Raw genomic sequence first — 15,785 nt, 5'->3', positions numbered from 1 at the left:
CATCCACAGAAATGCATTCTTTTAAAATTTAAATTAAAATATGTATGTTCTTAAGATTTTATAGGCTATCTATTACATATAATAAAACACAGCATATACTTTATGCTCTATATGGACACACACATAAAAAATTTACATAGACATGGACAGATGCAGCAAGCAGGTCTTTCCAATCAGTAATTATACAGGGTGGAGTGGCAGGGGAAGCAAAGAGGGGAAAATACTGAAACAAATTTCTCCACTGAACAGACAAAACACAAGACAATACAAAGTGGATTTGGAACAGAAGGGACCTACAACTTCAAACAAGCATAACCAATACCAGTAAGTATGTTCCAGAGGACAAAATCAGAACTTCTTACAGAGCAAAGGTGGCTCATAGATCAGGGTAATTGTGTAAGCAGTGAAAACCAATTAAGGACAAATCTCAAATCTTTCACCTGGCATCATTTTATCTAATTCTTCATTAAGTGTGTAAAGTTCAATCCTCTTTTTCAAAATCCAGACCTATCCCAAAATATCTCAACAAAACCATTTGCTTTCATCAGAAGCTGTTAGAAATCATGATATCCTTCCCCAGTAGTTTTACACCTGCAAACAAAGACTACCCATATTAAAACTGCAGGGAAGGTTTACCTTTTCTAATATTAAATTTAAAGTATGCTAATTCAAAAATCTTAGAATCTGTATGCAGGATCTGCCCTTTTGTCTATAAAGTAATTTGTGGAATAATACTAGTGTTTGTTATCACACAACAGAGCTACCAAGTCCTAATATAACTCTTCATCATATTAAAAACAGTATTAATAGTATTAATTAATATTAATAACTCACTGGAACTCAGTAACTTAAATTACAAGTTGACAGATACATAAATACCATTACTACATGTCCTGTAGAAATCCTGTTTCTAATCTCTACCATCAAATTAAACAGTGCTCCTCATTACAGACTATGATTAAGGCTATACCAGCATTACACTTAAAAACTGTTCTGAAAGGTATTAATAACCTAGTTACTCAAATTCTAAGACTCTTTAAATTCAGTGTAAGGTTACCTATTCCATCACTCATTAGAGGTATACAAAGGACCAAAGAGTAACGCTCTACAGCCTTTCTTAAATAATCTGAGAAAATATTGTATTTACATGCATGCTTTGAAACGAAGACAATGATGTTTCTTTTGTATGCTACTGGCTAATCCTGTGGATACTTTTCAGTGGGCTAGAGAGCCAGACACAAAAAATTTGCAGTAACACTGGTATGCCATTTACAGCTTCCAAATCCAGAAAAACAAGCAAACAAGTATATTTAAAAAATAATGAGTTTCTTAAAATTAAATAAATCTGTTTTCAATAGACCATCTCCTATAAAAATTCGGTTTAAATAAAATTCACAACTATGACATTCTTGTACCAAATCCGTATCTTACTCATAAATGAATGTTCTCTACAGATGACAGCTTTCCATTATAAGCAATACAACTAGTTATCCTTCAGTGACAGTGAAACGGCTTTTAATCACAAAATCTTACAACTACGTATGTAAAACAAAATTTAAAAAACACCTCACATCCCTCACCACAGAAAGTCACTACTGAAAATGTTGTCTTGCTGCATTTTCCTTTGAGATAAATAAATGTTATTCTATAAGCAAAAGATTACTTTGAAAGTGACCAAGTTACTTGTATATTTATCATAAGAGAAAAATGTCTAAGTAGTGTATTCCTTACTCACTCTTGAAATATAATTTTACTACCAAAATTCCCAACTTACCATAGGAGCAACCATCAGCATTACTCTCAAGATTAACCACTAAAGTCAGAGCCCCACACTTCCTATGTATATATGTCACCAGTTGAGTAAGTAGTAGTTTTTAAATCATTCACCTGTTTAAAAATTTACCATCTCACACATTCATCTTCTGCTTTTCTCTAGCCTGGTAAGTGCATGGAAGAGAAAAACTGGGGGGCCATTTTATCATCTGGCTTTAAATACATCTTAAATCTCTCTTTTCAGTGGTGATTCAGTAGCTGTCACTGTGATTGTAACACTAGCACACGGACACTAGTGTATCAATGAACTCTATACAAATTCCCTAAAGTTCTCTACATACTATGCAGGGACTGCCATCTTTCAGTCTCTGGAGATGGGAGCCACGAGTTTGATCTCTTTTCAAAGGCACATACCAGGGCACTGTAAATCCTACAGCTAAGGCACTAGGATAACACTACTGGACAAAGCTTTATAGAATGTCTCTGGATACTGGTTTTCCTTCTTTCACACAAAGATAATTACTTAAGAATTAAAAAGAAGGTAAAACAAAAATCAGCAGCATTAACACAAAGAACCCAGAATATTAAGAAAAATTCATGAATTTTAACTTCATGTTCATAGGACAAAGCAGAGAGGAGAAAGAAAGTGCAGTACAGTAATCTTGTCATATGAACCAAGGGAGAATTGTTTTTTTTCCCAAAAGCCTTACAAGCAAAGAAAAAGAAGTTACAACTGTCATTTAAGTTTTTCTATGGATTACATATTTAATATGTAGATTGGATCCAGCTACTCATCATGGTACCATCCCACCCCCTCCTCCACCGTTCACATAGCAATGCTGTGCTGACCAGAGTGAGGACGTTTCCTGTGACTCCCTTCCTTAGAATCAAGGTGTCTTGGGAGGTCAACAGCCTAATTTCCATACCTCTGTTCTCAACCTCACACAACAGTTGCAAGGATCTCCCTTCCTATTTATAATACTATGCAAAAAATAGCCAGTATTAAGCCTCATGAAAACGTGAGAAAAAAATCTGAAATGATTTAACAAATAGAGAGGGAGAAAAGAATTAGCCAGGCATGTTTTAGTAACACAGCCGGAATGCATTGATTTTATATGCCCTGCCATAAAATATAAAATATTTTATATTTCTATATTCTATTTCTACAGCCTAAAGATACAGCAGTATGGTGTTTACAGCTACACTGATTAAGTATTTTTCAAAATTAAAAAAAATCAAAAGGCAGATACTTTGGGTAGGCCATAAAAAAATTTCCTTAATATCCTCAGGATTCAATCTTTGAAGCTCTTCCAATGAATACTCAACTTAATGCATTATTTTTAGTGCCCAAAGGAGATACATGCAGCCTAGACTGAAGTGTAACAGCTAAAATTCATGCTTTACAGATTATTTTTCCCCCTGTATCTTAAATGAAACTATTATTAAATCAGGCTACCTTCTTTCATAGAGGTAATAGCAGTCACAGTAATTTCAGTAAATTCCCTACCAATTAACTGTAAAACAAGATATTCTCAGCCACAACTCCTCCAATCTGAAATCAGCCTTTACTCCAACTCTAGATTGGATAAGGCATTTTTTTATTTCAGGTATTAGCAGAATACAGCAGCTGATCATTTCAGCTGTTTTACAGATGAAATATTCCACTCATGTGAAATGCTTCATTCCTCCCCAATGACTGCTCTTCCAGGTGACTTTTTAGTGGTATCTTTGAATTCATATTCTACCCATCACCTAAAATACCCTAAAGCACAACATGAACGTTCATTGCACTGCAGTTCAGTGTCTTACTAGCACAGCTTACCTGCAACCCTCAGCAGGTTTGCCAGTCCCAGGAGCTTAGCAGGCTGTTTATAGTTTGTTGACATCTGAGCCAGACAGTCCTTGATGAGACTGAGTCGATCGGAGCACAAGCGCACTGTTGAAAGGAGAACTGGTTTAGAGACTGCACAAATGAACTTGACTGCTGTGTTCCTGCTCAGGGCAGAAGGACTGCTGGGGAATACAAGAATGCAAACACAATCTGAAAACTAGCTCAAAGCTGCTTGCATGCAGATCCTCAATTATACCTGTAAACAGAAAAGTTAAAATAACACCACAGGATATCCAGCTCCAATCATTAGCAAGTCAGGCTGTGAAGGGAGCAAAAAGAGAGAACTGACCTGAATGGAAACTCTATTTTGTTTCATGTTTTCACATTCACTCTTTTAAAATGTGTACAATTAACTGATATACTTTTATACTTTTTTTTTAATTATAATTTTTGCAATATCCCGTTAAACTGCTAATACAGGCATTAACTTTTATTTAGAATGTTGCAACTAAGATTTCATTTATTTAGCATGGACAAGATACATCATACAGACTGAAAGAACTGTCATTAGCAAACGCTTCAGCTCTTTTTAATTTACTTTAAAATTTCCTGAGGAAGTGGAAGGATAGCTTGCAAATCACAAGGTTCTTTCAACCATATCCTGAGCAGCTTATAATCAGTACTGTGTTTAAAAAAATATACCAAGAATTAAACAACTATTTTAACTGCATAATTTAATATCATTAACTGATTCAAGTGCTCTATTTAGCTCATTAGTGGGTGGCTAACTTCAGGCTGTTGCTCTAAAAGGTGATGCTTTCATACTATGCAAGTTCTCAGAACACAGAGGAACAGCACGCAGATATCCCACTTAACACTCAGTAAGAGTGAATGGCTGCATGGGGATAAACTCTGCATTAGCATATTGGGCTTAAAACAGGATATTAGGCCTCTAAATAAGAGCAAAGACATATTAATATAATGAAAACTGTTAATTCTGGAAATTAGACTAAACTGAATAAGAATGGAAGAGCAGGAAAAGGTCATCTTTTTAGTTTCATTTTTAATATTCTATCACAGGCATATATTAGTATTCATCAGGAAAATGTTTTCAGTCACTGATTATTTAAGCAGGAATTTTTAATACATTATATAACTAAAAGTAATCTGATATAATACTGTGGGTCAAGCACTTAAAGATGAACTTGTCTTCACATTTTATTTTAATACTGAGTCTTCAAACCCGATTTTATTACAACATAGCATAATGATAGTCCATAAACTTAAACTGTTAACTTTGCTAAAATAGAAGTGGGGGAAGATCTACAGACAACTAAACACAGAACTGCAAACAAAAGTCTATTGCTAAAAGACTATTGCTGCAGCTGATCCTTAGTGCTACTTTAATGACATTCTGTCAAAGTAACAGATCATTTAAAGGCTTTCATTAAAACTTGAAAACATGATTTTAATCTTATTAGATTAATTTGATTTACATGAAAGATACTGAAGCAAGGATGTCAGGATCATTAATGAAATTACATGCATGATTTCACATATTCTAATTAATCTAGATCAGTTGTATTACACATTCTGTTAATGCAGCATTATGTCACTACTTTTTTTAAATGATATCTCCGTGTCCACATCAAAACAAGTTGAAGAAAATACATGTACCCTTTTACAGGCTGAACAAACAGACTGAAAAATAATTTTGCTCTAGAAATCAACAGACCAATACTGCAAGATCTAAAAATCAGACACTCTCAGTCCAGAAATGTTAATATTTCTGATTATAACATCTGGAGCATCAATTCACTTGAATAAATACTTGGAAGAAAAGAGAACAAAAAGGGAGCACCAAGTAATGTAACAACTGCTGCTGACAACATCTACTTCATTTTCCATGATATGGAAAGTACCAGAAGTGCTTTCCATAAATCCCAGTATTTCTCTGCACAATGCCAGAAGTAAAACATTATCATCAGCACATCTCATGTCTTAGTGCTCATCTCTGCCAGTTCCATGAGTAGGGTTCATGCAATTTCATTGTACATAATCATAACTTCTTTCCAACCTTTGTCCAACACCTTTCTGTTCCACTGCAGTTGGAGCTACAAAAGATTTCGTTTTAGCACAGAATCAGAAGAAATACCTTGCAAAAGTTCACTTCCACTGTCATTGGGTTTTATATACTTCACAATGAAACAACCCAGTGGAGACATGAAAACTGCCTGACAAGAAGTACTTCTCTCATACCTGTTATTTTAAAGCACACAGCCAAGTGCAGATTATTTGGTAAATAAAAAATGAGCTCAATTTCTGTTCAATCACCAGGAGTTTCATGTACTTGATATTCTATTTTAAAGTTGTGCTAAAAGTCAAAAAAACAAAGACACCATATGCAAATATTTTTCTTACCTCACAAGCTAAAAAATTCTATTAAAAATATAGTTTTTCTATGTGCCTGTACACTGCTTGGAGGCAGTATATGGACTCTTTATTTTAATCATAGCACACTTATGTAATAGTAACTATTTCTCATGCATATTTATGCCTATAATTCAAGTAATCATATGAAGAATAAAATTAAGCAGTACCTTGCAGCGGTAATATTTTCACACCAAACTCTTCCAGGTAACCCAGAGCACGAATGAGGTCCAACTCCTCCTGAACAGCACTTGGACTGTCTTCAATAAGTTGCAGACAACACCTAAATAAGAACAAACACATTTTTCTGAAGTCTGAGGAAAACATTTTAAATTAAACTTGTGGGAGAAGTTAACTGGTGAGTAAAATAAAACAAAACAACCACCAGCAGAAATTAAATGTGCTTATGAAATGTCAGAATACTAAGTGCTTTTGTAATGCACATGTGAGGTGTTTGATACAGTTCATCTCTTATAGCTGGCTAAATGTTTTAATGAATTTCTATTTTGGCATAGCCTTCTACTGGTTGTTATAAGCACATCCCCTAAACCCTCCTGAATTTAGATCTGCAATGAATTTACAGATGATGTTGAAGGTTTATGTACTTAAATACATAATTATTTTGGGAAATATTTCTTCTACCACTATAGTGTTTTGGTATTGCCATATAGTAGAAGTTATAAAAGCAAAACACTGTAAAAAATTAACAGAAGTGAAACACTAAGAGTCATTGTCACAAATTCAGTTTCCTCAACTAGGTACAGAAAATAAAACAAAGCTTATTAAAAAAATAACAAAAACCCCACTAAATTCCTCTGAGGATGAATTAATGCATGAAATTATTAAGAGCACATTATTCTAAATAGAGTTTTTAAATCATATGAATAATATATTCTTGCAATAAGCTTTTAGATAGTTTTTTTTAAATACAAGCTGCATTCTGGTACAGTGTAGTCACATGTAGTTTTACTAATGCACATTGAACAAAGAAAATGAACATGTAAAATCACAGAATCATAGACTGGCCACAGGTTGGAAGGGACTTTAAACATCATCTAGTTCCAAATCCCCTGCCATGGGCACAGACACCTCCCACTAGACCAGGTTGCTCAAGAGCTGCTTGAACACTTTCAGAGATGGAGAATCCACAAATTCTGGGGAGAATCTGTCCTAGTGCCTCATCACCCTCACAGTATGTTTTTAAACATCTAAATTAAACCTAGTCTCCTCCATCCTGAAGCCATTTCCTCTTGTCCCACTACATGCCTTTGTTAGAAGTCTGTCTTTCTTGCAGGCTTCCTTCAGGTACTGGTATTTAGGTCATCCCAGGGCCTTCTCTTTTCCAGGCTGAACAAACCCCAAATGCCTCAGATTTTCCTCACAGGAGTGCTTCATCCCTCTGAATTCACTCCAACAGGTCCATGTCCTCCCCATGCTGGGAACCCAGGGCTGGGTGCAGCCCTGCAGGTGGGGTCTCACCAGGGCAGGGCAGAGCAGAGGGGCAGAATCCCCTCCCTCCCCTGCTGCCCACGCTGCTCTGGATGCAGCCCAGGGCACATTTGGCTTTCTGGGCTGCAAGGGCACATGGCTGGGTGATGTCCAGCCTCCCACCCACAGCACCCCCAAGTCCTTCTCAGCCAGGCTGCTCTGATCTGTTCATCCTCCAGCCTGGAGTGACACCAGGGGTTGCCCAGATCCTGCTGCAGCACCGGCACTTGTTCTTGCTGAACTTCATGAGCATTATGAGCTTCATGTCTTGAGCTCGTCCAAATGGCAAGTCATCTCATTTTATATGGCTAAAATCACCATACACATTAGATTAGGAAAATATTTGATTTGTCCAGCCTGCCCTATTTTTTCTCCACTCATTAATTAATAAACATTTTAAATCAAAAACAAAATTGCATGTTAGCTGAAAATCCCATCTGAATCCAGCAGATTTTTCAGGCATATTGACAAATACTTCAGGCTCAATATTAAAATAGGAGTGGAATAGAAGAACTACAGAGAAGCTGGAATTGTCTGCCTGGGGAGGTGGCAGAGTCACCATCCCTGGATGTGTTTAAAAAAAAATTGGATGTGGCACTCAGTGCCATGGTTTAGCTGAGGTGTTAGGGCATGGGTTGGACTTGATGATCTTAAAGGCCTCTTCCACCCTAGTGATTCTGTAAATACATTCTACCTAAACCAACTCATACACAAAGGCTACTAGGAGACCTACACACAATAATCACTCACAGAAACTCAAGTTAAGTTACCATGAAACAATTGATTGAAGGTAAATCAGAGGAGAACCAAAACATGTTATTAAACAGAATAAACACAGGGTCACACATTCACAGCAAGTATTTCAGCTAAATGTATTTTGAACTATCACCATAAAACCTTAAGAGAAAAGCTGGTCACAGAACCCTTAGGCATTAAAGGGGTCTTTAAACTCTTTGCATGAAAAGCAACACTACTCTGTATTTTCAGAGCCTGCTTATGAAAAACATTTCCAACAGAAGACTGGGTGGGGGAGTGATACTAGCAAATAATGCTATGACAACATTTCATCAGTTGTGTTTATGCATAGGATGGTTGTAAAGGTACCTGGCCAATTCCATACAGCTATCAGTCAAACTGGTTGAAGAATTGAAATATTCTCTACCAGCAGCCAAAACCAGTTCAATGCTTCTGGCATAGCTGACTCGGTACTGTGGCCTCCCTTTTGATGAACTTGGTAGATCCACTGACCAAACACTGCAGTGCATCATTTGCCCAGCCAGGTGGATATTGTCAACACTGCTTGAGCACAGGAGACTTTCGGTGAATATCTAAAAGAAAGAACAGTAATTGAAAAATCTGCAGGAGCAGTAGCTTCAATTTGGCATCTGTATTGTATGGCATTAACCCCTTTGAATACAAGGATATTTGAATCAAAAGAATATATTCAGTCCAAGCAGAAAATCTAACTTCTACCAAGGGAAGTACTTCTACAATGCACTTAAGTAAAGATAAAATTAACTAGTAACTAGTTTCTATTTGCTGGAAGTAAAAAAAAAAAAAAAAAAAATCAATTGTCTTTTTACAGTGTGACTTAAGACACCAAGATATACCTACATTCTCAGGTATTAATACAATGTAAGAATCTGAAAGGGCAGTTCATTATTAAGAACTTAAAACCAACAATGTAAAAGAAGAAATTTTGTATTCCTAAACTAATTAAATTTATTAAGAACTGAGTATATAAGCTGTTCTTTAAATTTCAATCAAGACTATCTTCAAAGAATGCAAACTCATATAATGCAGCATCTGCCACAAAACACCTGATTTAGAGGTAGAAATTTTGCCCAATTTAAGACACTCAACCTCAATTCCTTAAAAAAATTGTTTTTTTCTTGAGTACTGTCATTACTGTGTTAATGAAAAGGAACATAAAAAATGTAATCATTTCAGAAATACCACAGCTGCAGCAATATGGCCTTTATCAAAGGTTTAAAAGTTTGTAACAAATTCAAGAGGATAAATGAACCGTAGAGCCAAGGTTGGAAGGGATCTCAAAAGATCATCTGGTCCAATCTTTCATTGAAAAAGGGCATGAAGGAGACTATTTAGCACTCTATCCAATCACACTTTATTTCAAGATACTTCTTGTCTAGGAAGACCCTCTCCAAACCATCTCATGCTCTGGGAAAGGAAAACAATTCAGTGGTTCTTCAAGAACATCACACAAGTGGATTATCTTCCATTTCACAACATACCAACCCTCAAGGAACAGCAAGAGATGCAAAATACCATAGCTGACTCTTCCCCCTCAAAGATCACACACAGAACATTCACCTCTCTCAAAATTTATGAAGCCAAAAAGACAGAATTCACTATGCATGGAAAAAGAAGAGAGCAAGCAGGCATCACATGGGATTGCAAATCCTTACTGCCTCACCAATTTATCAATTTTGAACTCATCAAAGTATAATTGCATATGACAGCACTACATTGCAAAGCATTTTCAGCACTCCTACATAATATTTTTTCCAAAACACATCATTGTGTTTCTTTTTTAATCATGTTTCAGAGTTAAAAAATAATGGTAATAGAAAAATTACATTAAGATCTGAGTAAAGCAAATGCCTTATTTGCAGAGTGCTCTAGTATTACAATTTCTTAACATGCACTTACAAAAAAATTCAAGTACCCTAAATTGTAGCCCACCAAAAAAACATGGCTATTAAACATGTTGCAGTTTTTCTAGCCGTGCAACTACAGAAAAGGAGTGATTTTTCTTATATAGAAGTTGAATAGCATTGTCTTTTTCCTTCTTTTTTTTTTCTGATTTGCTTTTAAAACTTCTCCTAAGAGCTAATCAGAGGGGTAGACATAAGCAACTAATTCTGTAAATTGCAATAAAACCTGCTTCTCTATTGATATAAACACTAATTATAGGTGACATACTAATGCATCTGTAATAAATTGCAGTACATTGAAGTGAAAATGTAAATTAATAATATATGTCACAGCAAATTCTACATCTGTCTAACAGCAATCTTTTGCATATACTGACATTGGTTTGGACTTTATGCACATGCAAGGGTTTTTACCTTCATTCAAATTAAATTTCTCATCTCACAAAATTTTACTTCAATTGCAAGCAGCAGAAAGTCCATAATCCTATAATGATCTTGGATAATATCATCAAACCAAAACTCCATGTTTAAGAAATGCTTGAGTGAAGATAACATTTTATTTTCATTAGTCTGGAGTGTTTATTGCTAAATACATTTGTACGCAGAATTACAGACTATGTAAGAAAATCTCACAAAGTTGACTCAACTTTTGAAAAAGTTGAATTTTAATAAAAGATATACACAGTATTTATTAGAGGAGCTTTAGATAAAATTAATAAACACCAGAAATTTTTTACTTAAATAAAATACTGGGGAAAAAAAGGCAGTAGGCAACCAAGTAATAACACAGAAAAATGTATTTAAACATGTGAACAACAATATGAAATAAGAACATGTAGCTTACTTGGGACATAAGCCAGTAAGAAGACAAAAAACTCACCTCATAGCAAGTATCTGAATGTAAGCACCTATACACTTTCTGTTGCATGTCCAACATATCCTGGAGCAATTCCTTCCACTGCGCCTCACCAACGGACGGTTGCCTACAAACATTTTTTAAAATTAAATACTCGCTTCTCCAATACAGCCTCAAAGAAAAGCAGTAGATTTCCATCACCAAAAATATAAGTTTTCTGAACTTTATTTCAATATTTAATTCGAGTTTTAACCAGAAGTGATTCAAAGACAGAAGGCTTTTAATGTTAATGAATATTAAAACAGTATCTGTGAGATAAAATGGTTTGAAAACAATGCAATACTCAAAGTTCTTTTTTTTTTTTTTTGTGGGATAAGACAGGGATTTAAGCCATCTTTCTCAAAATCTCCCAAGTAGGTATTGATAATGTTCCACAATACATCAGGAAGTTGGGAGTGTTATCTTCCTGCTGATCTGGGAACTGCAGGGCAAAACCAAGTCTGTAACAGCAACTGAGGCTCATTAAACTGCTGTTCATTGTAGGCAATCTCAAAGGACTAATCAATGGCATGCAATCACAGGAGAATGAAGCTGCAACTCGATCTTGTTTCTTAAAATTTAGTGGTATTCAGGTTTCTGACCCTCTGGATCTATGAATCTCTGCTTATCCACAAAGCTTAAACTTCTTGTGCTCTACCAAAACTTTTACCAGTAAAAACACTATGAATGTTTTTTGACATTATCGTGAGCCTTTCAGATTAAAAAAAAGACCTTTTTAAATTGCATGAGCTAGTTCCAGCTAACAGTGATTTTCTCATGTGGCATTAGCTTTTACTTTGGCAAAACAAAGGGTCTCCAACAGTAGTGGAAAAATCAACATTTTTCCTACAGAGGCATTGTCTTGATCTTTCTAAAGTGAAGTTTCTAAAGGTCTTAAAAAGCTTTCAAACTACTAAAAATATAAGTAACACTCTACCATCACGGAAAACTGTTGTGCATATTTCCTTTAAATAAGAAAGACAAATCACCCACAGTTATGCCTGGTTTTCCATGATTCAAAAGTTTTACCTGCTTATACCAAAAGCCATTTAACAATTCATATGCATTTGAAAGATAAGTTAAATGAAAGATGAGTCAAACTAGACAAACTGAAAAATTACACGGGGAATATATTCTACTGGTAGAATCAATACCTAAAATCAATAAATTACCCTATTACAAGGATTCCAAGAAAACATGCCAAAAAAACCAAAGAATTATTTTACAAATCCTACACTCTCAATAAAATTCTAAAGGTCTTAAAGGATCTTCTTTACAACATGTTAACTTTCACAGTTCATCATCCTGCAGTATTTTGCAGCCAGTATGCATTTTAAGCTTGTTTACTTGCACATGAACATACTAAAGCAGGTTTGAAGGCAGGCAGAGATTTTTGACTGTGGAGAATGCAGCCAAAACACTAATCACATTAATCACCAGCTCAACAAAAGTGTTTATGTACACTGCCTGCAGGGTGAACACCACAGCTCCCTGCTGCCAGGAAGCAGGCAGGCAGGCTCTGTTACCTCAGCGCCTTCCCCTGCTCTCGCCCAGTCCCCCTGGAATACTAACTTGCGCCCTGTGTGCCTGGTCAGCCTGACCATCAGCTTCCGAGCCTCCTCGGCGCTGTCCTTGGTGTCCTTCACAAAGGAAACCGGCTTCTGCAGGCCGTGCTTCTCCAGCAGCTCCGCCACGCTGCAAACACAGCCAGCCCTTCAGAGCCCTGCAGAGCTGAGCAGCTACTGCTGCAGCAGCAGCACTCTGAAAGCTCTCAAAACATGCACTGCAAATGCAAACAGTCCCAAAAAATCCCTTACAGTATCAACTAGCCACAGTAACATCACCTACGTTTTTTAAAATATATTACTACTACTGGATGGTAAACATATACCACCAATACTTGATGACACACCTTCACAGTTTTAGTCTTTAATCACTCAAAGCATTATAAAGTATCAAGACCAAAACAAATACCTCAGGTTACCCTTTTCCTCCTCACCAAAAACACCCCACCAAAAATAAAACAAGCTAAATAAAAAATCCCCAACCAAACAAATTAAAAAATATCCCCAACAAAGCTCCCAACAAAAAAAAAAACCCACCAAAATAAAACAAACAAAATACCCCAAATCAAACAAAATAATCCCCAACAAAGCCCCCCACAAAAAAACCCCAAGAAAATGGACAAAACAAAACACAACCCCCCAACCTTTTATTCCAAGAAAAGTATCTCAGAGATGTATAACAGTCAAATAGATATAACCACTCAAAATATCTATGTTCCAAATATAAAAACCAGATCACCTTGTTGACAGCATTAAAAAAAAAGGTAAGTATTTTTTCCGGTTTCTTATCATAAAGAGTTCCTGGCTATGCCTAGTGATTTCTGTAAGAATACACTATTTATTTTAGCAAAATTAAATACCTAAGAATTTGTTCCAGTTCGTCTACTTCATCATGAAGAGTTTTAGTTTTATCTGTTTCAGGCCTGCAATGATATCACACAATTAAATATATACATATACACATACTCCTTATCATTTCCTCTTGTAATTCGTATTACATAGATATGAAGATAAGCAGTCTGACTCCTGGATTAAAATCAAATATATGTTTACCTGTAAATATTAAAACTGTTGGGCTACTTGCTGTAAAGACAATTAAAATCTAGAGGGTCCCCCTCAGTCTCCCAAGAGCAAAGGTCTTCCTTCTTCCTTAGACTTTTCTCAGGCTCTCTCTTCCTTCATGTAAAAGATACTGGAAGAATAGTTTGCACCTCACAGATCACAGGATCTCTCCTCTTCAAGCTTTCCCTTTCTTGAGCATTACTTGTCCCTCAATAGGTTTTTCTATCTCCCCTCTCTCACAGGGACGTATTGCTGCTTTTAAGTTAAGTGCAAGATGCCACGATTGTAACAAAACCAGTAAGGCAGCACTAAAATTTGGTCTCAATTCATCAGACTGTAAAAGTCTAAGAAACAATACAGAAGCCTTGGTCTAGGCTGCTACTTTAACCTTTGTTTTGCTGCAGTAACTGGTAGAATATGCACACAGCAGAAGTCTATAGATACACACATTACAGTCACAGCTACTCAGAGGTGATCAGAATATTCCAGTAACTCTGTCTATCCTTTAGTAATTTAACAACCCTTTTTAAAGCATTAATTAACATCCATATTTAATATTTCTAAAATATTTACAAATAACTAGCTGAAAATGTTTACCCATATCCTCTTTGTGGAAGGCATTCCAAAATATCATAACAGAGAGAGAGCTGGTCATCTCGCTCACAGCTGTAAATACACTCCAACGCCGTAATCATAAGCTGGTCCTGATCAGGAATAATTTTTGGCTGACACTAACAAGAAAAGAATGTAAACTGGTTTTTATTTCTTGCTTCTAATTGAACAGTTAATTTTCTTTTCAATATAAAAATACGTGTACTCCGAGTAAATAAATTGTCTTAGGTGCAATTAGAAGGTCTCTTGCTAACAAACTGGTAAAGTCACAACCAGAAACTTATCTTGGCTAGTTTTCTGCAGTGCAGACACTTGAAAGAACAGTGGTATGCCATTATACCCTTTCTGAATTTGAGAAGTGGAAAGGGTGCAGGACAGAGGAAGGCAACTGCTGCAAACATTTGTCAGACTTACTTAATACGTACAACAGTACCAACATACATAAAATAGCTGTGGTTGTGCTTTGCTGGCTGATTTCTGTCCATACACTCATTGCAATAGCATGCAAATATGTGCATGTGTGCTCTGGAATAATTATTTATGCCAAAGAAATAGCATGAAACACTCACACAGAAGGCAACTTCAACCCTTACTCATTCATCTCTCACCTCAATTCTAATGGCCCCCACTTTATTCTTTACATTTGCTGTGGAAGGCAGGAGAGGGGGAAGTAACTTGAAATCTACTCCTAGTAAAATTCCTCAAGAAAAAAAGTGACATCATTAAACTCTTTCATATCCACTTTTTATAAAGGAAATATGCCAAGAATTTACTTCAAACAGGTCACCAGGAAATTGCTTAGAAGAAGAATCAATTCAATAATTTTTATTCTACTAGGCTAGAATCATTATTACATTAGTTTGACAGTCTCATCAAAGACAGTTTAGCTGCATTATAATTTATGGCAAAACCTTTCTATATTTTCAAAACATAACAAATCTTGGGTCCAAGAAAATGAGAAAGATTAGAAGGATGATCTGACTTAGATGAACTAACTATTTCTGAATTCATCTCTCCAGGACAAGAATTTCCAAAGAAACTAGTAGAATCATCAGCAGAGCTCTTTACTTACATCAGGCTTTGAATTCTGAAATATCTTCAGAGGTAGAGTCAAGTCCTCCTTTGCCAATGTTACTAAGTATTCTTTAAAAAGGGTATTTGCAAGACCAGGGGACTGGTTTTCACAGCGGTGGAGGAAAGGGATCATCCACTGATAAACATTCTTCACATATTTTTCATCTGAAGACTGGAAAGCACAAAGAGTTACAGAGAGGAAATCTAAGAACAGGTCCAAAACAAGCAGGAAATGCAAAAAACAAATGGAACTTTTTTTGATCAATATAACTGAAACAGTTATCTTCACCTATCACAAACAGATTACTACATCATGAAACACTGAAACAATCTTCCTGCTACCCAATGGCTTGGGGAAACTGAGCAGAACAGGAAGA

At 35.9% G+C, this 15,785-nt stretch overlaps 1 protein-coding gene across 1 annotated transcript in view; it reads right to left on the bottom strand.

Moving 5' to 3' along the window:
• Positions 1-15,785, bottom strand: part of NBAS (NBAS subunit of NRZ tethering complex) — a 160,851-nt gene that overhangs the window by 97,987 nt on the left and 47,079 nt on the right. The window contains exons 25-32 of the mRNA XM_059468667.1: positions 15,407-15,580; positions 14,320-14,453; positions 13,521-13,583; positions 12,668-12,790; positions 11,081-11,183; positions 8,627-8,850; positions 6,205-6,317; positions 3,596-3,709 (exon numbers count right to left, since the gene is read on the bottom strand). Coding sequence (XP_059324650.1) covers positions 3,596-3,709; positions 6,205-6,317; positions 8,627-8,850; positions 11,081-11,183; positions 12,668-12,790; positions 13,521-13,583; positions 14,320-14,453; positions 15,407-15,580 — 1,048 coding nt within the window. The remainder of the gene's footprint in view (positions 1-3,595; positions 3,710-6,204; positions 6,318-8,626; positions 8,851-11,080; positions 11,184-12,667; positions 12,791-13,520; positions 13,584-14,319; positions 14,454-15,406; positions 15,581-15,785) is intronic.

This window comes from Ammospiza nelsoni, chromosome 3 (assembly GCF_027579445.1).
Source record: "Ammospiza nelsoni isolate bAmmNel1 chromosome 3, bAmmNel1.pri, whole genome shotgun sequence".
NCBI lineage: Eukaryota > Metazoa > Chordata > Aves > Passeriformes > Passerellidae > Ammospiza > Ammospiza nelsoni.
The sequence above is the reverse complement of the archived record's forward strand: the minus strand, read 5'-3'. Positions and strand labels throughout refer to the sequence as shown.